This window comes from Macaca nemestrina, chromosome 16, assembly GCF_043159975.1.
Source record: "Macaca nemestrina isolate mMacNem1 chromosome 16, mMacNem.hap1, whole genome shotgun sequence".
NCBI classification, from domain to species: domain Eukaryota; kingdom Metazoa; phylum Chordata; class Mammalia; order Primates; family Cercopithecidae; genus Macaca; species Macaca nemestrina.
The window spans coordinates 38,031,149-38,057,383 of NC_092140.1; the positions used below are offsets into that span (position 1 = coordinate 38,031,149).

The 26,235-nt window shown below is 37.8% G+C and overlaps 2 protein-coding genes and 1 pseudogene across 3 annotated transcripts in view; 1 reads left to right on the top strand and 2 right to left on the bottom strand.

Moving 5' to 3' along the window:
- Positions 1-19,442, top strand: part of LOC139359249 (synapsin-1-like) — a 35,777-nt gene extending 16,335 nt beyond the window's left edge. Inside the window, exons 3-4 of the mRNA XM_071081703.1 lie at positions 4,535-4,668; positions 19,151-19,442. The gene's annotated coding sequence lies outside the window, so the exon portion shown is untranslated. The remainder of the gene's footprint in view (positions 1-4,534; positions 4,669-19,150) is intronic.
- On the bottom strand, positions 504-3,602 carry LOC139359172 (damage-control phosphatase ARMT1-like; annotated as a pseudogene).
- Positions 18,151-26,235, bottom strand: part of LOC105481739 (ubiquitin C-terminal hydrolase L3) — a 58,110-nt gene continuing 50,025 nt past the window's right edge. The window contains exons 8-9 of one of the 2 annotated variants that reach the window (XM_011741451.3): positions 19,275-19,333; positions 18,151-18,366 (exon numbers count right to left, since the gene is read on the bottom strand). In XM_011741451.3, the coding sequence (XP_011739753.1) occupies positions 18,283-18,366; positions 19,275-19,333 (143 nt within the window). In that variant the 3' untranslated portion in view covers positions 18,151-18,282. The remainder of the gene's footprint in view (positions 18,367-19,274; positions 19,334-26,235) is intronic. The other variant, XM_071081208.1, reaches the window with a different exon arrangement.

Consider the following 26,235-nt stretch of genomic DNA (forward strand, 5'->3'; position numbering starts at 1 on the left):
CTCAGGATGATGGTAATAATAGATACCATTTGTGACTGCTGGACTTTATGTACTTCATTTATAATTCTCATATAAAATCTACATGAGAATCTTCTTGCTTAAGGTATTAATTTGCCCAAGACCACTCAGAGTAAGTGCCAAGAATAAAACCAGGTCTCACACCAAAGTTTGAGCTCTTTTTTTTTTTTTTTTTTTTTTTTTTTTTTTTTTTTTTGAGACGGAGTCTCGCTCTGCCACCCAGGCTGGAGTGCAGTGGCCAGATCTCAGCTCACTGCAAGCTCCGCCTCCCGGGTTCACGCCATTCTCCTGCCTCAGCCTCCCAAGTAGCTGGGACTACAGGCGCCCGCCACCTCGCCCGGCTAGTTTTTTGTATTTTTTAGTAGAGATGGGGTTTCACCGTGTCGGCCAGGATGGTCTCGATCTCCTGACCTCGTGATCCGCCCGTCTCGGCCCCCCAAAGTGCTGGGATTACAGGCTTGAGCCACCGCGCCCGGCCTACCAAAGTTTGAGCTCTAACCACGAAGCAATGACTTTTACATAATTGTTAGAGATCCTAATAATGTCTTTTTTTGGTACAGCCCCTATATTGTATGCCATAATCTCAGTATCATGTTCTCAATCAAGCACTGTGAGAACACTGACATTCTATATTACCAAGACCAGAAGTTTCAAAGTGAAGCAATTTTCTTTTTTTTTTTTTTAGTACAACTCATTTTATTATTTTAGTGCAACAAAACATTTCCAGATTTATTTCCAATTTCAGTTTCAAAACAAAATGACCTGAAATGTTTAGTATTTAGTATCTGTGACAATGACCAATAAAATGTGTAAGAATATAAAAAATAAATTCATTCATTGTTGGTAGTACTCCAAATTCAATGTGTAAGAACCTTTTCTATCTAAAGCATTTTCCTAAAACTGCAAACTAAAAATCTATTTATTTAAAACACTCATGTGGTAAAATAATCTCATTTGATTACGGATATCATAAATAGAATATAAAAGATATTATATTTCTTAAAATACCATTTATTTCACTGTGTTCAATTCTGGGTTTCCTAACATCTATTCTACAGATCAATCAAAATACAAAGGTGTGCAAATGAAACAAGCTATTGAAATGAAATAAAATTCAAGGAGAATAAAAGTTAGAATCAACTTATGAGGTAACTTTTATGTGAGGAAACATCACAGTTGTAAGGAATGCCTCTTTACAGAGAGTCATTAAGATGTGCATTTTCACAGAGCTATTATTTCATGAGCCCAAAATCAAGCAAAATAAAATTCCATGCTTCCTGGAATATTAAATACCATGCAGTGTACTATTTAAGAAAAGAATAGGGTTAACTAACTAAAAGCAGAACTTGCTTATTTTTTGCTTCCTAGCCAATTAAAAACACATTAAAAGCACTTGAAATGATGTATTTAACCTGAAAAAAAGTTGCTAAAATTCCAATATAAATGTAATTATCTGTAACTTGCTTAACCCATCTATCCCCAAAACAGTGTAGTGGGGCAAAATGTTAAAAAGAAAAATCATCCAGTGCATGTAGATGGGCACGGAGAAGCCAAGTTTCCCAGAGTGGGTACAGAGCCAGCCGCCAGGCGACTCAATTCACGCGCTCCTTTTCTGGGGATGAAAAGGTGCTCGTCAGATCTTTCTATGCAACTGAGAGCTCCTAAATCAAGTCAAAGGGGACCATCGTACTGAAATATTCCATACTTTCCACTGGTCCACCAGCAGGGCTCAGAGGCCATGAGCTGTTCCCCTTGCCCAGGCTTCAGACCAACCTGAATTTCAGCTTTTAATGTTCTTACGGAACAGAGGGGTGCGGGATGGAAGCCATCCATTCAGAGCCTGATGAAATGGAACAGAAAACTCCCATTTTCTGTCACCTGTCAACTTCCTGTAATTCAAATCACCCTTGAATAAAATTAAATGTGCCTTCTGTAGTTCAGCATATAAGTCGGGAGCAACCTGAGGCATTGCACAGAACTCATGAGGCAGAGTCCAAAATATATGATCGTGGTAAACCCATTTACCCATTTTAACATACTCTTCCCAGTCAGCCCCACACTTGGACATCCACTTATGATTACCATGTTTTACCTGTTCAATTAACCAATTAAAATCATGTATAGTAGTATCAGAAACAAACCATGGAATTGTTTTTCCATAAAAATGAACCTCAGTAGCCAGTTCAGAGGACAACAAGAAGTTGGCTAATATTAAATCTGTAACAAGCTCAAACCCAGAATTATCGAGAACAATATACACTCTAGTAACAGAAGCTTTTTCTCTTGTTTTCTTGCAATTGCTAAGCAATGACCAAAGATGTTCCATATCATTCAATAAAATGAAAGGTTTTAGGTCTTCCAATGAATTTAGTATATCGGTCTTCTGAGAACTATTTTCTCCACCTGAGAGAGACAGATCACACTTATTTCCCCACAGTGAAATCTGCAGAAGTTTAAAAAACTCATCTTTCAGCTGATTTTCATCTAGGTCTTCAATAGTTTTTATCAATTGTTGCAGGTAAGTACATAAAGCAATGACAGATTCCTGTGACTCATAGAAATTTTGCTCTTTTGATTCTTTAAATACATCAAAGTAATCGATTGGTGGACTCTAGATAATTGAAAGTGAAGCAATTTTCATAATGCAGCCATTTAGTGGGTAAGGTTATCAACTGGATATTTGGAAAATTATGTTTCTCTCTTAAAAAGTTATATCAGATGGGCTGGATCTCCAAACTCAATGTGAGAGGTGTGTATTTCTCCTGCCCAAGATTCACTTCCTCAACTGGGTTCTAGAAAATCACTATAAGTGTAACCCTGGGGCCAACAGCCTTAAGATTATCTGGGTGCTTGTTAGAAATGCACAACCTCTACCAGCTGAATCAGAATTTGCATTTCAACAAGATCTGGAATCTCATATCCTCATTAATGTTTGAAATGCCCTGCTACCCTATCCCAGCCTAGGTTCCTAATTATTCCATTTCTTTCCTGTTTTCTTAATTTCTCTCTATTGGTTTTTATATTTTTTCCTCACATGAAAACATTATTTTAAAAAGTCCTCTGCTGAATCTGCACCCTCATTCCCCTCATTTCTCTTCTTTTCTCAACCAAGTGCCATGAAGGAGGTTTCTATGCTCCCTGAATCCGTATCTTCTGTTCACTTCTCAACACACTGCAGTATAGTTTAGTCACCTACCAAATATCTGACCGTTACTATGTGCCAAGAACTGTATTAGACTCTGAGGATAAAATGGTATACAAAAGACTTGGTCCTTGTCCTCGAATTACTATCCTCAAAATCATTTTGACATAGATCACCACTGATTTCTTGAATTGTCAATTCTGGGAAGCACTCTTTATTCATTATCAGTAAGAGAACACAACTGTCCTCCTTAAGCCAGATATTGAAGAGAGTTTGCAAAAATATTACAGTGCCACTTTTCTCACTAACTTTCTTAAGAAAATATTTTTGGGGCCGGGCGCGATGGCTCACGCCTGTAATCCCAGAACTTTGGGAGGACCAAGCAGGCGGATCACGAGGTCAGGAGATCCAGACCAACCTGGCTAACAAGGTGAAACCCCATTTCTACTGAAAATACAAAAAAATTAGCCGGGCGTGGTGGCGGGCGCCTGTAGTCCCAGCTACTCGGGAGGCTGAGGCAGGAGAATGGCGTGAACGCGGGAGGCGGAGCTTGCAGTCAGCCGAGATCACACTACTGCACTCCAGCCTGGGCGATAGAGCACAACTCCGTCTCAAAAAACATATATTTTTTTTAATAAAAATGTTATTTATGTTAACATGTGATAGGCTTGTTTTTAGTTTTAAATGAACAAATATTCCTAAAAGTTATTTTAATTTCTAATAGATAGAGATCCACAACTCTCTAGGCTGCTCAATAATTTTTAGAGTATAAGGGGCTCCTGATGTTAAAAAGTTTGAGAACAACTTATTTCATATTAAAACCAGGTTGGTTGCTCAACGATATAGTTTGGATATTTGTCCCTGCCCAAATCTCATGTTGAAATGTAATTCCCAGTGTTGGAGGTGGGGTCTGGCAGGAAATGTTTGGATCATGGGGACAGATCCCTCGTAAATGGCATAGCACCATCCTCTTGGTGCTGTCCTTGCACCAAGTGTGAGCTGTTGCAAGATCTGGTTGTTTAAAATTGTGTAGTACCACCCCTTCACCCTCTCTGTTACTCCTGCTTTCACCATGTGATATGCCTGCTCCCTCTTCACCTTCTGCCATGATTGTAAGCTTCCTGAGGCCTTCCTAGAAGTCTCTAAGCATTGTTATAGAGCCTGCAGAAGCTGTAGAACCTGCAGAACCATTAGCCAATTAAAACTCTCTCCCTTACAAATCACCCAGTCTCAGGTGTTTCTTTATAGCAATGCGAGAATGGCCTAATACATTCAATAAATCCCCAGTATCTACATAGGTATCAACTCTAGAATATATAATACATATGAATAAGTTGCCCTAAACATTTTATCTCTTATGTTTGATTAATTTAGCTAAAGAAGTCACTTTCAAGAGATCAGAAGTAAGATGGCCAAATAAAAGCCTCTACCAACCATCCTCCCCACAGGAACACCAAATTTAAGAGCTATCTACACAAAAAAGCACCTTCATAAAAACCAAAAATCAGGTGAGCAATTACAGTACATTGTTTTAACTTAAAATCACTGAAAGAGGCACTGAAGAGGGTAGGAAAAACAGTCTTGAATTGCTGACACCATCCTTCCCCTATTCCCCAGCAGCAGTGAATCTGTATGGCTTGAGGGAGGGAGAGTACAGTGATTATGCTGCCCTGTCACAGTGGAAAGCAACACTTGGCAGAACTCAGCCAATGCCCACAGAGGGAGCATTCAGACCAGCCCTAGCCAGAGTGAATTCATCCATCTCAGTGGTTGGAACTTGAGTTCTGGCAAGCTTTGCCAGTGCAAGCTCAACTGCTCTGGAACCCTAAATAAACTTGAAAGGTGATCTAGGCATCAAAGTCTGGACTTTGGGGGCACATGACCTAATGGGGGACATCAACCAGAGCAGCCAAAGGAGGGTTTGCAGCACCCCTCCTCCAAGCCCAGGGAGCATAGCTCACAGTTCTGAAAAAGACTACTTCCTTCCACTTGAGGAAAGGGAAGAGTAGAAGACTTCATCTTACAACTTGGAAACCAGCTCAGCCACAGCAGGATAGTGCACCAGGCAGAGTCATGAGGCCCCCGTGCGAGAAGCTAGCTCCCAGATGACATTTCTAGACACATGCTGGGCCATAAAGGACATTGTTGTCTTGAAGGGAAGACTAAAAAGCGCATGGGCCCTGAATAATCAGCAGCAGTAGACAGGTAGTACATGCCATGGACTTTGAGTGAGACTCTGGGATGTGCTGGCTTCAGGTGTGACCCAGCACACTCCCAGCTATGGTGGTGATGAGGAGAGACTCCAGATTCAGAAAAACAGAGAGAAGAGTAAAAGGGGTAGTTTAGGTACCAGCTCACCCACAGTGGGGCGGAGCACCAAGAGGGCTCTTGTGGTCCCTGATTCTAGGCCATAGCTTTTGGACAGCATTTCTAGACCTGACCTGGGCCATAGAGGAGCTCACTTCCCTGAAGGATATGTCCCAGGCCTGGCAGCAACCAACCACAAGCTGATTGAAGAGACCCTGGGGCTTCAGCGAACATCAGTGGTAGCCAGGCCGTACTCACTATCGGCTGGGGTGGTGGAGGCCACAGAGACTCCTCTGCCTATAAAAAGGGGAGGAAAGTGTGGGAAGAACTTTGTCTTGTGGTTTTTTTGCCAGCTTAGCCACAGAAGAATAAAGCACCAGGTGGATTTTAAGATTTCCAACTCCATGCCCTGGTTCCCAGATGGCATCTCTGGACCCACCCAGTGCCCAGGGGGACTCACTACCATGAAAGGAAGGATACAACCTGGCTGGCTTTGCCACCTGTTGATTGTAGAGCCCTAGGGCCTTAAGCAAACATAGGTGGTAGCCAGGTAGCGGTTACACCAGGCCTTGGGCAAGACCCAGTTCTGTACTGGTTTCAGGTCTGACCCAGCACAGTCCCAGTGGTGGCAGCCACAGGTGTTCTTGTGTTATCCCTCTCCCAGCTCCAGGCAGCTCAAAACAGAGAGGCAGGGGAAGGCCATTTGGTTGGGAAACAGTAAGGAAAGAGAACAAGAGTCTCTGCCCAGTAATCCAGAGAATTCTTCCAGATCTTATCCAAAACCACCAAGGTGGTACCTCTATGAGTCTGCAAGAACCACAGTGTTACTAGGCTAATGTAGATATGGTTGCAGTGACCAAACACTTAGATCACAACACCCAAGTCCCTTAAAATACCTGGAAAGCCTTTCCAAGAAAGGGGGTGGGGGGAAACAAGCACAGACTCTGAAGACTACAATGAACACCTAACTCTTCAATGCTCAGACACTAATGAACATCCACAAGCATCAAGAGAATCCAGGAAAACATGACTTCAGTAAACTAAATGAGGCACCAGGGACCAAGCCTGTGAGGACAGAGATATGTGACCTTTCATATAGAGAATTCAAAATAGCCGTTTTAGGGAAACTCAAAGAAATTCAAGATAACACACAGAAGGAATTCAGAATCCTATCAGATAAATTTAACAAGGAAATTGAAATAATTAAAAAGCATCAAGCAGAAATTCTGGAGTGGGGCCGGGTGCAGTGGCTCACACCTGTAATCCCAGCACTTTGGGAGGCTGAGGCAGGCAGATCACTTGAGGTCAGGAGTTTGAGACCAGCCCGGCCAACATGGTGAAACCCTGTGTCTACTAAAAATACAAAAATTAGCCAGGCGTGGTGGTGCATGCCTACAGTCCCAGCTACTCAGGAGGCTGAGGCAGGAGAATCACTTGAACCCAGGAGGCGGAGGTTGCAGTGAGCCGAGATCACCCCACTGCACTCCAGCTTGGGTGACAAAGTGAGATTCCATCTTAAAAAAAAAAAAAAAAAAAAAAAAAAGGGTGCAGTGACACATGCCTGTAATCCCAGTACTTTGGGAGCCTGAGGTGGGCAGATCACCAGGTCAGGAGTACAAGACCAGCCTGGCCAACATGGTGAAACCCCGTCTCTACTAAAAATACAGAAATTGGCTGGGCATGGTGGCAGGTGCCTTTAATCCCAGCTACTCGGGAGGCTGAGGCAGGAGAATCACTTGAAACTGAAAGGCAGAGGTTGCCGTGAGCCGAGATCATGCCACTGTACTCCAGCCTGGGTGAAAAAGCAAAACTCCATCTCAAAAAAAAAAAGAAATTCTGTAGTGGGAAAATGCAACTAACATACTGAAGAATGCATTCTCTTAATAGCAGAATTGATCAAGCAGAAAAATATATAGGATTTTTATTAGTTTTCTCTTTGCTTATTTGCTAGTTTGTTTATGCAGTGAATGTTAAGTTGTTATCTGTTTAAAATAATGGGTTATAAGATAGTATTTGCAAGCATCATGGTAATCTCAAACCAAAAAACATACAATGGATACACAAAAACATAAAAAGTGAGAAACTAAAACATACCACCAGAGAAAATAGTTTTCACTAAAAAGAAGACAGTAAAGAAGGAAAGAAGGAAGAGAAGACCACAAAACAACCAGAAAACAAATAATAAAATGGGAGGCTCAAGTCCTTACTTATCAATAACAATATTGAGTGTAAATGGACTACATTCTCCAATTGAAAGACATAGAGTTGGTGAATGGATAAAAAACAAGACCCAACAATCTGTTGCCTACAAGAAACACACTACACGTATAAAGATACACATAGACTAAATATAAAGGGATGGGAAAAGATAGTCCAGGCAAATGGAAACCAAGAAAGATCAGGAGTACCTATACTTATATCAGACAAAATAGCTTTCAAGACAAAAACTATAAAAAGAGACAAGGAAGGTCATTATTTAACAGTAAAGGCGTCAATTTAGCAAGAGGATATAACAATTGCAAATATTTATGCATGCAACACTGGAGCACCCTGATTTACAAAGCAAATATTTAGACCCTAACACAATAATAGCTGGAGACCACGATACCTATCGTTTAGCACTGAACAGATCATTTAGACAGAAAATCAATAAAGAAACATCAGACTTAATCTGCACTATGGACCAAATGAACTTAATAGACATTTACAGAACATTTCATTCAACAGCTATAGTGTACACATTCTTCTCCTTAGCACACAGATCATTCTCAAGGATAGACCGTATGACTTAAAACATTTTAAAAAAACGAAATAATATCAAGTATCTTCTCTGACCACCATAAAATGAAACTAGAAATTAATAACAAGAGGAATTTTTGAAATTATACAAATACATGGAAATCCAACAGTGTGTTCTTGAATGACTAGTGGGTGAATGAAGAAATTAAGAAGGAAATTCAAAAACTGAAACCAATGGTAATGGAGACACAACATACCAAAACCTATGGGATACAACAAAAGCAGTACTAAGAGGAAAGCTTATAGCTCTAAGTGCCTACATCAGAAAAGCAGAAGAACTTCAAATAAACAATCTAACAACTATTCTTAAAGAACTAGAAAGGCAAGGGCAAACCGAACCCAAAATTAGAAGAAATAATAAAGATTGGAGCAGAAATAAATGGATCTGAACAAACAAAAAAAGATCAATGATACACAAAATTGGTTTTTTGAAAAGATAAAATTGACCAACCTTTAGCCAAACTTGCTTAAAAAAAAAGATAAGACTCAAATAAAGCCAGATATGAAAAAAGAGATATTACAACCAATACCCTAGAAATTCAAAGGACCATTAGAGGTTACTATCAGCAACTATATGCCAATAAATTGGAAAACATAGAAGAAATTGATAAATTCCTAGATACATACAACCTACTAAGATTGAACCATGAAGTAATCCAAAACCCAGACAGACTAATAACAAGTAATGAGATTAAAGCTGCAATGAAATGTCTCCCACCAAAGAAATGCCTAGTACCTGGTGGCTTCATTGCTGAATTTTCCCAAACATTTAGAGAAAAACTAGTATCGATCCTATTCAAACTATTCCAAAAATAAGAGGAGGTGGGAATACTTCCAAACTCATTCTACCAGGCCAGTAGTACCCTGATACCAAAACAAGAAAGAAAGAATGAAAGAGAGAAAGAGAAAGAGAGAGAGAAAGAGAGAAAGAAAGGCAGGCTGCAGGCCAATATCCCTAATGAACATTCATGTAAAAATCTTGAACAAAATACTAGCAAATCACATTTGACAACACATTAAAAAGTTCTTTCATCGTCACCAGGTGGGATTTATCCCAAAGACGCAAGGATGGTTCCATATATAGAAATAAATCAGTGTGATACGTCATATCAAAAGAATGAAGAAGAAAACACATGATTATTTCAATTGATGCTATAAAAGCATTTGATAAAATTCAACATCCTTTCATGTTAAAAAAAATTTTTTAACTGGGTATAGAAGGAGTGCACCTCAACATAATAAAAACCATATACAACAGATCAACAGCTAGTATCATACTGGATGGAGAAAAACTGAAAGCCTTTCCTCTAAGAACTGGAACATGACAAGGATGTCCACTTTCACCACTGTTATTCAGTACAGTACTGAAAGTCCTAGCTACAGCAATCAGGCAAGATATAAATGGCATCCAAATTGGAAAGGAAGAAGTCAAATTTTCCTTATTTCCACATGATACAATCTTATATTTGGAAAAATCTAAAGACTACACAAAAATACTATTAGAACTGATAAATTCAGTAAAGTCACAGGATATAAAATCAACATACAAAAATGAGTAGCATTTCTATATGCCAACAGTGAACAATATAAAAAAGAAATAAAAAAGTAATCCTATTTACAATAGCTCCTAATAAAATTAAATACCTATGAATTAACTTAGGCAAATAAAGCTCTCTACAATGAAAACTATAAAACACTGATGAAAGGAATTGAAGAGGACACCAAACTATGGAAAAATATTCCATGTTCATGGATTGGATGAATCACTATTGTTAAAATGTTCATACTACCCAAAGCAGTCTGTAGATTCAATGCAATCTCTATCAAGAGAGCAATTACATTCTTCACAGAAATAGAAAAAAAAAAAATCCTACAATGTATATGGAACCACAAAGGACCCAGAATAGCTATCCTGAGCAAAAAGAACAAAACTGGAGGAATCACATTACCTGACTTCGAATTATACTACAGAGCTATAAAATCAAAATAGCAGAGTACTGTCATAAAAACAGATACATAGACCAATGGAACAGAATAGAGAACCCAGAAACAAATCCGCACATCTTCAGTGAACTCATTTTTGACAAAGGTGCCAAGAACATACATTGAGGAAAGGACAGTATCTTAAATATATGGTGCTGGGAAAACTGGATATCCAAAGCAAAAGAATGAAACTAGACCCCTATCTCTCACCATATAGAAAATTCAAACAAAATGAATTAAAGACTTAAATCTGGTTGGGTGTGGTGGCTCCCATCTGTAATCCCACACTCTGGGAGGCCACAGAGGGCAGATCGCTTGAGGCCAGGAGTTCAAGACCAGCCTGGCCAACATGGCAAAAAACCTGTCGCTACTAAACATACAAAAATTAGCCAGGCATGGTGGTGTGGACCTGTAATCCCAGCTACTCAGGAGGCTGAGGTGGGAGGATCACTTGAACCTGGGAGGCAGAGGTTTCAGTGAGCCAAGACAGCACCATTGCACTACAGCCTGGACGACAGAGCAAGACTGTCTCAAAAAACAGAAAAAAAAAAAAAAAAAAAGAGACAAATCTAAAACCCTAACCTATGAAACTACTACAAGAAAACAATGGGGAAACTCCAGGACATTAGACAGGGCAAAGATTTATTGAGTAATACCTCACAACCATAGGCAACCAATGCAAAAATGACCAAATGGAATCACATCAAGTTAAAAAGCTTCTGCACAGCAAAGTAACCATCAACAAAGTGAAGAGACAACACACAGAATGGGGAAATATCTGCAAACTGGCCATCTGACAAGGGATTAATAACCAGAATATACGAAGAACTCAAACAATAGGAAAAAATCTTTAACAATCGATTTTAAATTGGGCAGAAGATCTAAACAGAGATTTCTCAAAAGAAGACACACAAATGGCAAATATGAAAAGTGTTCAACATCACTGATAGAGAAATGCAGATCAAAACTACGATATTATCTCACCCCAGTTAAAATGGCTTTTATCCAAAAGACAGGCAATAAAAATGAGGATGTAGAGATAAGGAACCCTCACACACTGTTGGTGGGAAAGTAAATTAGTACAAACACTATGGAGAACAGTTTGGAGATTCATCAAAAAACTAAAAATAGGACCACCCTAAAATTTAGCAATCCCATTGCTAAGTACACGCAAAAGAAAGAAAATCAGTATATTGAAGAGATTATCTGTTCTCCCCTGTTTAGCGCAGCACTATCCATAACAGCCAAGATTTCAAAGCAACCTAAGTGTCCATCAACAGATGAATGGATAAAGGAAACGTGGTACATATACACAAACGAGTGCTATTCAGCCATAAAAAGAATGAGAGCCTGCCATTTGCAACAATATGGATAGAACTGGCAGTCATTCTGTCAAGTGAAATAAGCCAGACACAAAGACAAAATTCATATGTTCCCACTTATTTGTGGGAGCTAAAAAATTAATTAAAAACAATTAAATTTATGGAGATAGAGAATAGAATGGTTGCTACCCGAAGGTGGGAAGGGTAGTGAGGGAGTGGGGATAGTTAATGGGCACAAAAAGTTCAAAAGTATGAATAAGTCTAGTATTTGATACCACAACTGTGTGATATAGTCAATCATTTAATTGTGCATTGAAAAATAACTAAAAGAGTATATGTAGACTATTGTAACACAAAGGATAAATGCTTCAGGTAACAGATACCCCATTTACCCTGATGTGATTATTACAAGTTGGATGCTTGTATCAAAATATCTCATGTACGCCATAAATATATACACCTATTATGTACCCATAAAAACAAAAAGTTAAAGATTAAAAAAAAAAAAAAAGTCACTTTCACTTGGCATTTCATGCACCGTTTAAAAAGAAAAAGAAAAAGAAAAAGAAAAAAAACCAGGAGATGGCTACTAGTCCTTCAAAAACTAAAAGCCTTCACTGGAATACTTGTGACAACTGATGTACATGCTTTAGTCTTCCAAAATGGGGAAAACAAGGTAAAAACTAAAACCATGAATAGTTTGCTTTAAACATTCTTCAAGTTTATATTGCCCGTAAGCCATGTTTTCTAAAGTTCTTAAAATCAGTACTTTTGTGCTTTTATCTTGAATACTTCAATGTACCTGATTATAGTAGCAGAATGTGGTTATAAGAACAAATGTCTCTATCATATTAATATAAAAAATATTTAAGGTATTTGCATTTTGTTTTAAAATGAACTCTTCAGAATACATCTTTTAAGTTATACCCTGACTATGAAATATCATATTTTGGTCTTGATGGTGAAATATATGCACAGAGTAACATTCCCTGTCATACATTGCCTGCACACTGGGATCAAATGTATATTATTTCTGTGGTGGTGGAAGAAGGTTCTGGTTTCAAATACTTAGTATTCAGGGAGAATAGAGAAAATACCCCTCTTGAAAAGTGCTTTCTTGGCTTAGTCACACAGGAAAATTCAGATGCAGTTTTTTTTTGCCATCTTCTCCCACAGGTGAACTCTCAGTAAGCAATGCAACTTTTCATCAGACAGGTTTTACTACATTTTTAAAGAACAGTCTAATTTACAAACTTTGCATGTGCTTCAAGTTTTTCATGTTTAACATACAAATAAAACCTCAAGCAATTTGTTTTCATCTTGTAGTCATAAAACATGTGCAGAACGGCCGGGCGCGGTGGCTCAAGCCTGTAATCCCAGCACTTTGGGAGGCCGAGACGGGCGGATCACGAGGTCAGGAGATCGAGACCATCCTGGCTAACACAGTGAAACCCCGTCTCTACTAAAAATACAAAAAACTAGCCGGGCGTGGTGACGGGCGCCTGTAGTCCCAACTACTCGGGAGGCTGAGGCAGGAGAATGGCGTGAACCCGGGAGGCGGAGCTTGCAGTGAGCTGAGATCCGGCCACTGCACTCCAGCCTGGGCGGCAGAGCGAGACTCCGTCTCAAAAAAAAAAAAAAAAAACGTGCAGAACACAGAGATCCTTTAGCTCTTAAAGGACACACTATTAAACATAACTTATTTATTTGAGTATCAACTATGTTTACATATTGATAAAGATTACAGTTCTGAACCAAATAATTGTGCCATTCATATCACTTAGCTGATTCTTATTTGAAATACTTCAAGTTATACTCATTTCTACCTTGTAGATTATAAGAGCTACATTATATATTTCTAAGCAATTTTAAATTAATTTTGCAAAGTAGTTTTCAGTATAGGTCATCTACATTTAATGTCCCTAAACCAGGGCTTTCCTTATCAATTAGACAATAAGGAATTGCTCATAATATCCAGCCTTTGTCTTTATAACCTCCTATATAATATCTAGCTGTAGCCTGTGGAAAAATGTCATACTGAGGACCCTCATCTATCAAGCTGGTAGAAGCAACAGATAGCTTCAGAACCACTATCCTAAACAAAGAAGTCAAGAGAAAGATCTAGAGTAACTTTTACTCAGAAGGAAAACAAGTGAGAATACGCATGAAACTGAGGCATGTTAGGTTGGTCAGATCAACTGGCACCAGTGACACAAGAAAATTAATGCCCTTCACTGGAATCTTCTACAATGCAATAGTTTATGTACTTTAAGGAGGCAAAATTTTGAAAATCAACAGAAGCAAAGGAAATGACAAAACATTTGCTATCTGAAGAGTATATTCCACACTTGGTTTTTAGTAGCAATGTTGCTGAGAACACAAGGAAGCTCATTTTAAGATCTTACCAGGGAATCAGGTGACACTAACTATTAAACTTTATGTATGTGTATATAAATCCCTCTAAATTAGTTCTAAAAACCTGATATAATGATTACAGGTTTTTTTGTTGTTTTTGTTTTTTGTTTTGAGACGGAGTCTTGCTCTGTCGCCCGGGCTGGAGTGCAGTGGCCAGATCTCAGCTCACTGCAAGCTCTGCCTCCCAGGTTTACGCCATTCTCCTGCCTCAGCCTCCCGAGTAGCTGGGACTACAGGCGCCCACCACCTCGCCCAGCTAGTTTTTTGTATGTTTTAGTAGAGACGGGGTTTCACCGTGTTAGCCAGGATGGTCTCGATCTCCTGACCTCGTGATCCGCCCGTCTCGGCCTCCCAAAGTGCTGGGATTACAGGCTTGAGCCACCGCACCCAGCCTCTGTTTTTGTTTTTTGAGACAGGGTCTCACTGTCACTGGGGCTGCAGTGCAGCAGTGTGATCTTGGCTCACTGCAGCCTTCACCTCCCAGGCTCAAGCAATCCTTCCACCTCAACCTCCCGAGTAGCTGGGACCAAAGGTGCACACCACCACACTCAGCTAATTTTTGTATTTTTAGTAGAGACAAGGTCTTGCCATGTTGCCCAGACTGGTCTTGAACTCCTGGGCTCAAGCAATCCGCCCACCTCTGCCTCCCAAAGTGCTGGGACTACAGGCATGAGTCACCATGCCCAGCTGATTACACACTTTTCAAAGTGGTTTTACTTAACTTCAGTCATGGATTTAAATAAGACAAGAAAATTTAAACCAAGGTTATTTGCCTTTTCAAGGTATACATATGTGTGAATGTGTGTACATATATATACATGCACACATACATATACATGTAGATACATGTATATGAGTATACACATATACCTACATAAGATTTACCTAAAAGAAATAAATTTCTATGAATAGGAAAGTTTTTAAAAAGTAATGGAAATATGCCTCTTTGCAATTCTTAACAGCACCATTAGAGGAATCATAAGCCTACAAATGCTTCTTTTGAAAGATACAGTAGTAGACAAACATTCATGTCTAAAAATACCTCTTAAGCTCTACTATTTTCATTAAATAAGCAGTTTGTATGTTATACACAGCCCAGTGATAAAGCTTACCAAATAAGGCTTGCACACAAATCAAAGATGGAATAAAATAAATTTAAATCAGATTCATTCAAATATGTTTTATAAGGAATCAAAGATAGTTTTCATTTTAGATAGCTTAAACTTCGGCTGGCCATAGAATGCAGGTAACTTCTGCTTTACTCACAAAGGAACATTAAAAATATTCAGGTTAAGTATTTGGGGGCTCATAAAAGCTCGTCTGTTTCAATAATTTAAAGCAAACCATTATACCCAGTGAAAGATGATGTTCCCAAAAGTCCACCAAGCAAAAATATTTCGTTCTAGTTCTCATTTTAGTTCTATTTTCCCTGCGATCATGGTCATTAACAGCAGTATACAGAAAATAACCCACAACTTATCAACCTTAGTATCTCCATGAGTTTTCACACAAAGTAAACTATTAATATTTTCTACAAGTGCCAAGTTTTACGAAAGTGACTAAACAAAAGTATTGTAGGGAATAGAGTCGAGAATTAAAGTTTACACGTAAGCTTAAGAGAGCAGTAAAAAAAGTTTTCAAGCTGTCTGTTCCACAAGGGACTACCACCTTAAACTGTATGCCAAAGAACGCTAGCTCTAAGTGCCGCTCCCTAAAATGATAGAAAATGTTGTTCATAATACATGGAATATTTTTTGAAAGAACTGAGGCATTCTATAATTGCCCCCCTCCAAATATACCTGTAACTTTCAAAAAAGATTGTTCAACCCAGTATTTTCAAGATACTTGACTTCATAATCTTTCTTACCCATTAAGAGTTCTGCAAAGTTAGTGTTCCTCATGCATACTTTGAGAAACTATGTAAATTCTAGGTAATGTGTCACTGATTTAGGGTCTTTTAAGAAATCATATAATTGAGAGAAATTCAGCAAGGCAACAGGCAGAAAACTGCTTAGGAATGTTTAAAATATTTAAGGTAACACACAAAAGATAACATAACAAGAATAGAATACATGGGTCATTATTATTGGTATGGTAAGCATCATCTGCATAGACAATCTATCAAATTGTTTCAGATTATTTTTTCATCCGTATTGCCAACATTTCACCCATGCCCTTTTCACCATAGAATAATGGTAAGCTTAAATATCTTTCGAAGTTATTTTCCTCGTTATAGTCTATTTTTTCTAATCTAGTGTTTCCCAAACTTAATTTATTGCTTATGAATAAGAAGGGATCTTGTTAAAAATGCTTAACTAATCTAATCTAGTGCTTCCCAGACTTAATGTATTGCTTATGAATAAGCAGGGATTTTGTTAAAAGGTTTTGGGGGTGGGGTCTGAAATTTCCCCTTTCTAAGAAGCTCCCAGGTAGTACTGATGCAACCACACTTGAGTAACAAAGACCTAGTTCATTCTGAAAGCCACGCCTTACTACTCTCAGCTCAGTGAATTGTGTGTAAACACCTATATTCAATTACTGGTCAAAAACTTCATTCTGGACCAATCTGGTTTTTCTCTTAACTACTATACTCATTTCAACCCAACCCTGGTTTTTTCTTTTAAAGATAAAACGTATGTGAAGTACAGATTTTAAATGTACAATTCAGAGTTACGATAAATGCATATGCCAAGTAACCACTACTACCTCCCCCTACTTTAGGTAAAATGCATACACAGCAAAGTACAGATTTTTTATGTACAATTCAATGAGTTTTTATAAATGTATATACCCGAGTAATAGCTACTCCTCTCCCAAAAACATATTGAACACTGTCATCACACCAATGCGTTTTGGCCCAACTCTATAAATGCCCTTTCACTTTTCCACGGCCTTTCCACCTATCCTTAAAGACACAACTGAAGCACTTCCTTCTTCAAAGCACAACCAAAATTCACTCATGTACCACCATCTAAATTTATTTACTATTTCTGAGACAGGGTCTCCCTCCATCACCCAGTCTAGTGTGCAGTGGTACAATCATGGCTCACTGCAGCCTCGAACTCCTGGGCTCAAGCAATCCTTCCTGCCTCAGCCTCTTGAGTAGCTAGGACTACTGGCACATGCCACCGTGTCTGGCTAAATTTTTCCTTTTTTTTTTTTTTTTTGGTAGAGATGGGATCTTACTTTGTTACCCAGGTTGGTCTCGTATCCCTGGCTGCATGCCTCAACATGTTGGGATTACAGGCGTGAGCCACTGCACCTGGCCTCTATCTAATCTACCACTTTTAAGGCCCAGCCATCATCATCCCACTGAACAACTACAGTGGGCACCTCACAAGTGTTTCTACCTCTATTCTTGCTTTCTTCCTCAATATATTACCCATAGAGTTGTCAGAGTGACCTTTTAAAATTATAAATCAAAGCAGGTCCCTATCCTGCTTAAAACTCTCCAATGGCTTACCATCACATTTGCAATGAATCCAAATGCCTTTTCCTGTATCAAAAAGCCCTTGCTTTTCTGACCTCATCTCTTGCTACTTTCCCTATTACTTTCTATGCTCTGGCCTCTTGAACCTCCTTCCTGGTCCTACAATACAGCAAGATGTTCCTACTTTAAGGGACTCCACATTAATTACTTCTTCTGTTCTTCCCCACCACCTTTATGACAGGCTACTTTTAGTCATTCAGATCTCAACTTCAAAGTCACCTCCTCACAGAAGCCTCCCTGACAACAAAATCTAAAGCAGCTGCTTGGTCACTCCCTAACACAAATCCTACTTTAATTCTCCACACAGCATCTATCATTGATATTTATCTTGATGTGTTTGTTATTTATCTCTTCTCACAATAACATAAGCTCCATGACTAGTACATTTATCAACAGCGTTCAATGCTTTAACTTCTGAACCCAGAACGGCATCCATCTCATTACAAGTAGATGCTTAACAAATGTTTTCTAAATAAACACGTTAACATAGATAATATATATTCATGTTATGCAAATGGAAATTGTGCCTGGTATCCCAATACAAAATTTCCTGTAAAATATAAAGAGAATAAGAAAGCTATTGCTAGTTTTCAAACCCGATAAATCCTTCACAAGAAAAAGAGGAGGAAAGCAATGCGCCTTTAACTTGGAGCAAAAATAACATAAAACACAGGTTAAGGCAAAGTTTAACTCACATAAAGTTTAATCATCAAGTTAAGGAAAATATCAAAATGTTTGAGTTAGTGTATGACAGAGAAAATTTAGTTGCAAATCACACAGTATTTGGTGTTTCCATTATTGACAAGCTATGCTGCAGAAAGAGCAATCGCATTAAATCTTAGTTCATCAGGGTCACGCTCCATAAACTTCTTGCAAACTTCTATGGCATCCTATGGAGGAAAAAAAAAGTATGATTTTTCAATGTATAAGTGTTTTACTTATAAATGATAAACATTTATATTTTTCTAATTCATACTAATTTTATACTGCAAACTTCCTTTTCCAAATGAGAAATAAAGAACACCAGAAGAGTGAACAGCTGGGTGTCCTAATTTGCTTCATACAAAAGTATAAGATATAGTAAGTGTTCTCTTTTTTTTTTTTTTTTTTTTGAGACAGAGTCTTGCTCTGTCACCCAGGTTGGAGTGCCGTGGTGCAATCTTGGCTCACTGCAACCTCTGCCTCCCGGGTTCAAGCAATTCTCCTGTCTCAGCCTCCCTAGTAGTTGGGACTACAGTCGCACACCACCATGCCCAGATAATTTCTGTGTTTGTAGTAGAGACGGGGTTTCACCATATTGGTCAGACTGGTATCGAACTCCTGACCTCAGGTGATCCACCCGCCTCGGCCTCCCAAAGTGCTGGAATTACAGCCGTGAGCCACTGCGCCTGGCCATAAGTGTTCTTAAAATGCTATTAAGAAACTTTTCACCTAGAAATCACATTTCATTGATTCTAAGCCACACAATTTATTCATGTTTTAAAATCTCTAAAATCAGGATCAAGATACAATTAATGGTATTCTAGATTTGATGAAATCTGGGATATAATGAGTAAGTCTTTCAATACTATTCTTGCCTTTTCAAATTTTACATTTGTTCATAGAGCTCTGAAAACCTCTTTATTTGTTGCAGATTTTTAACACTAATATAAATTTTCTTTTTGGATTTTCTAGAGAGAACAAGGATAAAGAAGTATCCAAATACAAAGAAAATGTTACACAAGTGACCTTTAGAGATGTTTTAAAGATGACAAAATATTAATAGCACTTAAGATGGGCCAACAAGTTTTACCGTTACCTCTAATAAAGTTTCATCACTAGTTTCACCATGGTTAATTGGAAATGGTTTCCGCCCATCTGTGGAAAACAGACAAACAATTGAATGCTTAGCTGTTTTTACAGGATAAGGTACTTTCAACTTCCATTTTCCTCTTCCCTCAGTGAGGCGAGAAAAGTTAAAAGTCATTTTAAATAATATATCCTAAAACAAATGTTTTAATGTGCTACCATGAATATTTTTTATTGAAGGTTATTAGTTAGAACTTTGCTTCCATATTCGAAAGCCTAAATTATCTTCATGAACAGAATTTATTACAATGCCGGCTTTCGTTTCCGGAAATTAATATGCAAAATTATTACGTCCGTTTTTAAAAAATTATCACCCCAGCTTTTATCCTTAGAAATTTTAAAAACTTCTTTTTTCACTTTAAATAGGAAGATCTCAAGTAAGATAAACATGTTTAAAACAATGAAAGGGAGCCACATTGTCATGGCTTATACAATACTACTACTAATTGTGCACTACCAATGCAGTAATATAGAGGAATAATTCAAATAACCCAGGGTTATTTTACTGACCACCAAAATAACCAAATTCACAATCAAATAAACTAGTACTTTTTGAATATTATTTTTTAAAAAGTCCAGAATTATTTAAACTCATGCTAACCCAAAGTCAACTAACAGTTATATATCCAAATCCATAATCTCAGATGTCTTGTAAATGGCTCTTCATTAAGTTCAATCCATAAAACACAGCCCCTTCTACAATTCCATGGTTTCTAACCATAATAAAAATTTCTGAATATACATATAGTAATAGACTTGGTTGTTAGATACTTTTCAAAAAATGAATGAAAATTAACACATAAATAATCTCCATATAAAGTAATATTAATTTATATAAATTATATCATCAGAATTTGTGATTCCTATTTTTGGACTAACATTGAGATAAATATTCAAAATCCTAAAGAAACTTATCCCTAAATTACAATGCCTGGGATGTAATTCCTAAAGTTTCTAAGAACATTTAGGAAACATTTTCCTGTAACTATATTACACATGACCACTTAATTATCCATATTTCTATGAACTTATATTATCTTTCTAAGTTGTAATGTATATTTCTCAATAATATATCATAAAATGTCTTCTTAAAATATTATTTTGTGGCAAATGTTTATTCTTCAATAGACTATTCTATATTTACATGACTATCATATTCATTATGTGCCACCTCATTTTGTATTATTTTTTAATGTTTGCATAAAAGCAAAAGTATAAGTAAACAATGTAGGCTGTTCCCTCCCTAACGAAATTATAAATTAATATATATTTTTTCCTTTTGTATTTTTCTTTCTTCTTTTTAATTTAGAGACAGGGTCTCACTTATATTCCCCAGGCTGAACTTGACCTCCTAGGTTCAAGCAATCCTCCTGCCTCAGCTTCCCAAGTAGCTGGGACTGCAGGCACATGCAACAGCACCTGGCTTAATATATGTATTTTCCTGATTTCCATCATTTTTGTGTGTGTGTCATTCACGAGACTAAAGAGCTAATAAACTTAATTATGGCTGGGTGTGGTGGCTCACGCTTGTAATTCAAGAAGATTGCTTGAGGCCAGAAGTTCAACACCAGCCTGGGCAATACAGTGAGACCCTACCTTTACAAAGAATTAATAAATTAGCCAGGTATAGTGGCACAAGTCTGTAGTCCCAGCTATTTGGGAGGCTGAGGCAGGAGGATCACTTGACCCCAGGAGTTCAAGGATGCGGCGAGCTATGATCATGCCACTGCACTCCAGCCTGGGTGACAAAGTGAGACTCTGTCTCTAAAAAAATAAAATAATAACATAAAATAAAAACAAAAAATGGCAGTGAGCAATTTTCCTTCGAATGCAGCTGTTTAAAGTAACATATAATTAATTTCAATTATTATAGACTAAGATTATTAAACAATTGATTCTGAAATGTCGAAACTGTACAGTCTATTTTTATAATAGCAGTATAGAACAAAGATTAATTATGATTTTTACTGTTATTCTATCCATGGGCCAAATCCAGCCCTCAGTATATTTTTAATGCCTCCTTTAAGCTAAGACTGGTTTTTACATAGCCCACAAAACCTAAAATATTTACTACTTGGTCCTTTACAGAAAAATTTTGCCACAACAATAAAATGTAAAATTTGCTGTTGTTCCAAACACCGCTACCACAAAACTGTCACTTGCCAACAACTTTGGATGTAATTTCAGTAAATGCATACTGTGCAGAAGAATCCATGAGGCTCAGAGACTGTCACACTTACAGGCCCCTTCTAAAAGAGGCAGGAGAAAGCTGCACCTTGTACATGGGTCATGTAACCTAAAAACCCCAGTGCAAATGGGCTATGCCACTTCCAGGCTGGACAGGGAAGATAATAGTGGCCTGACGTTTTGGTTGTAACTAACCAATTCATTCAGAACTTGTTTTTGCAGAGTTTGATCACAAGCCCTCAGAGAAAGGTGACAACAGAGTTGTACAAGAGACAAGCAACAAACACCATGATATGCTTTTTGGTGCAGATAACCAAGTATCAGCTACTGTCAAATACCCAAGGACAGCCAACGACATGAATGATGGAGGTTAAAAAACAGAGACTACACAGAAATAAAAACTTTTTTTTTTTTTTTTTTTGAGATGGAGTCTCACTCTGTCGCCCAGGCTGGAGTGCAGTCGCGCGATCTCGGCTCACTGCAAGCTCTGCCTCCCAGGTTCACGCCATTCTCCTGCCTCAGCCTCCTGAGTAGCTTGGACTACAGGTGCCCACCACCATGCCCGGCTAATTTTTTGAATTTTTAGTAGAGACGGGGTTTCACCATGTTAGCTAGAATGGTTTCGATCTCCTGACCTCGTGATCCGCCCGCCTCGGCCTCCCAAAATGCTGGGATTACAGGCGTGAGCCACCACGCCCGGCCACAGAAATAAAAACTTTTAAAAATGTACAGGCTTAAAAAACAGAGATTATACAGAAATAAAAACTTTTAAAAAATGTACAGGCATGCCTGAGAGATATTGTGGGTTAGCTTCCAGAATACTACAATAAAGTAAATATCACAATAAATTGAGTCACACAAATTTTTTTGTTTCATAGTGCATATAAAAATTATGTTTATATTACTCTGTAGTCTATTAGGTGTACGTTAGCATTATATCTAAGAAAACAATGTACATACCTTAATTAAAAAAAACACTTTATTCCTAAAAATGCTAATGAGCATCTCAGCCTTCAGCAAGTTGCCATATTTTTGCTGATGGAGGGGCTTGCTTTGATGTTGATATCTCCTGACTGATCAGGACGGTGGTTGCTGAAGGTTGGGGTGGTTGTGAAAATTTCCTAAAATAAGACAATAACGAAGTTTGCCACATTTGACTCTTTCTTTTAGGAAAGATTTCTTTGTAGCATATGATGCTGTTTGACAGCATTTTACCCACAGGAGAACTTCTTCCAAAAATGTTGTCAATCCTCTCAAATTCTGCTGCTGCTTTACCAACTAAATTTGTGTAATATTCCAAATCCTCTGTGGTTTGTGGTCATTTTAACACTGTTCATGACTTCTTTATTAGGAGTAGATTCTATCTCAAGAAATCAGTTTATTTGCTCATCTATAAGAAGCAACTCCTTACTTGTTCAAGTTTTATCATGAGATTGCAGCAGTTCAGTCACATCTTCAGGCTCTCCTTCTAATTCTAGTTTTCTTGCTATTTTCATTATATCTGCAGTTACTTCCTCCAATGAAGTCTTAAACCCCCAAAGTCATCCATGAGGATTGGAACCAGCTTCTTCCAAACTCCCGCTAACGTTGATATTTTGAGCTCTTCCCATAAATCATGAATTTCTTAATGGCATCTAGAATGGTGAATCCTTTCCAGGAAGTTTTCAACTTAATATTCTCAGATCCATCAAAGGAATAACTATGGCAGCTATAGTGTCGCAAATTGTATTTCTTAAATAACAAGAAATGAAAGTCTAAATGATTCCTTGATCCATGGCTGCAGAATGGATGCTGTGTTAGCAGAAATGAAAATATTAATCTCCTTGTACATATATCTATATCAGACTTCTTGGATTTCCAGGTGCATTGTCAATTAGCAGTAATATTTTCAAAGGAATCTTTTTCTGAGCAGTACGTCTCCACAGAGGGCTTAAGATATTCAGCAAACCATGCTATAAATAGATATACTATCATCCAGGCTCCATTGTTCCATTTATAGAGCATAGGCAGAGAAGATTTAGTATCATTCTTAAGGACCCTAAAATCTTCTGAATATCAAATGAGCATTGGTTTCAACTGAAAGTCACCATCTGCATTAACAAGAGAATCAGACTGTGCTTTGAAGCTTTGAAGGCAGACATCGATATCTCCTCCCTAGCTATGGAAGTCCTAGATGGTATCTTCTTCCCAAGAGAAGGTTCGCCATCTACATGGAAAATCTGTTGTTTATGTAGCCACCTTCATGGAAGAGCTGAGCTTGATCTTCCGGATAACTTGCATCTTCTCCATCAGCACGTGCTGCTTCACCATGCACTTTTTATGTTATGGAGATTACTTCTTTCCTTAAACCTCATGAACCAACTGCTAGCTTCAGACTTTTCTTCTGTAGCTTCCTCAACTCTCTCAGCCTTAACAGAACTGAAAAGAGGTAGGGCCTTGCTCCGGATTAGGCTTAAGAAAATGTTGTAGCTAGTTTGATCTTCTATCCAGACCACTCAAACTTTCTCCATATGAGCAATAATGCTGTTTTGCTTTCTTGTCATTCATGTGTTCACTGGAGCAGCACTTTTAATTTCCTTCAAGAACTTTTCCTTTGCATTCACAACTTGGCTTATTGTTTCGCACAAGAGGCCTAGCTATCAGACTATCCTGGCTTTCAACATGCCTTCCTCACTAAGCTTAATCATTTCTAGTTTTTGCCTTAAAGTGAGAGACGTGTGACTTCAATGCTTAGATGCCTTTGTAGGGTTATTATCTGGCCTCATTTCAATATTATTGTGTCTCAGGGAATAGAGAGGTCCAAAGAGAGAGAAAAGGATGGGGAAATGGCCAGTTAATCGAGCAGTCAGAACACATACATGAAATCGATTAAGTTTGCCATCGTATATGGGTACAGTTTGTGGCATCCCAAAACAATTACAGTAGTAATATCAAAGATCACTGATCACAGATACTATAACAGATATAATAATAACACGTTTGAAATGTTGGAAGAATTACCAAAATGTGAAACAGAAACACAAAGTGAGCACACGCTGTTGGAAAAAATGGTGCCAATAAGCTTGCTCAAAAAAAAGATTGCCATAAACCTTCAATTGGTAAAAAAAAATAAAATATATGAAAAGTACAGTTAAATGAGGTATTCTTGTATTATTACTATCCTTAAAATGAGGAAATTCTACATACATAAAAGAAGAACAGAATGCCATATTTTCGAATGCTATGAAAACTCAGAGAACAGAAGAACTCTTAACAATTAAAACTATGGGCTGTGTGCAGTGGCTCATGCCTGTAATCCCAGCACTTTGGAAGGCTAAAGCAGGAGGATCACTTGAGCCCAGGAGTTCAAGACTAGCCTGGGCAGCACAGCAAGACCCCAATTTACAAAAAAAAATAATAATTAGTCAGGCATGGTGGCACAGGCCTATAGTCCCAGCTACTCAGGAGGCTGTGGCAAGGGGATTGCTTGAGCCCAGGATATCAAGGCTGCAGTTTGAAGAGGTTCCTTTCAAAGGCCAAGTCTGCAGTAATTTGAGCATAAAAATACATGATATCATGGATTATAATCATTTAAGTAAGACAGGAATCCATGAGTCTATTCTGATTATAAATGAATGAATGAGAGGAAAAGGAAAGATTCTAATGTTGGAGGAATTTTTTTTAATTGCCATTTGGCAATGATAATCCAGTCAAGAATAATCAATGGATGCAAAATCTGGGGGATAAAAGCTTGATGAACAACTGCATGACACACTTATTAACTTTATTGTGAAGAAACTACCTAAAAGTGACTAAACATCACCAGTAATGGGGCAAATTGACATTATGTGCCTCTTGATATGATGCACTGAGAAGAACGTAGCATTATTTCTGTAGTATTCCTGCCAAAAATGCGTAAATCATGAGGATAAATCAGATGGCCTAAATTGGAGGATAAACTCGAAGTAACTGCCCTATACTCTTAAAATAAATGTTACAGCCATGAAAGACAAGAAAGCATTCTGAGGAACTGTTTCAGATTAAAGGAGACAAAGAAACATGACGAATTCAACACATAATCCTGGATTGGCTCCTGAATAGAGGACATTATTGTGATAATCAGGAAAATTGTAATGGTGTCTGTGAATTAGGTAATACTGGATCAATGTTATAATTTCCTGATTTTGATATTCATACTATAGTTATGTAGGAGAGTATCCACTTGTTTTGAGAAAATACAGAAGTTTTAAAGATAATGGGGCATCATGTCTTCAACTTATTTTCAAACAGTTCAGAAATATGAATTGAATCTGGATAATCTGCGGGAGGATGTATGGGAGCTCTGTATACTATTTCTGTAACTTCTATGAACATTTTAAATTATTTCAAAATAAAATTTCTAAAACTGCTTAAAAGTATTCCTGTTACTTCAGGTAGACAATAATTTGTTATTAAAACGGTGTTTTAATCTTTGTTGAATAAGTTCCAAATCCACCTCTAAATCCAAATGCTCTACTCTATATCCATAAGGAGTTGTTATATCTATTTTAAAATATGTACTTCTTCCCCTTTACATATGAAAGAAACTATATGAGGCCCCAAGGAAAAGGAAGGGGTGATAACAAAAGAGAAATAAACAGTCCTTTTCATTGGTTAACCTTACAATTTATTAGAGTAGGGAATTAATACATGAAAGACTACCACCATTCTCTGTTAAATATAGATATCCTATAGAAATTAACTTG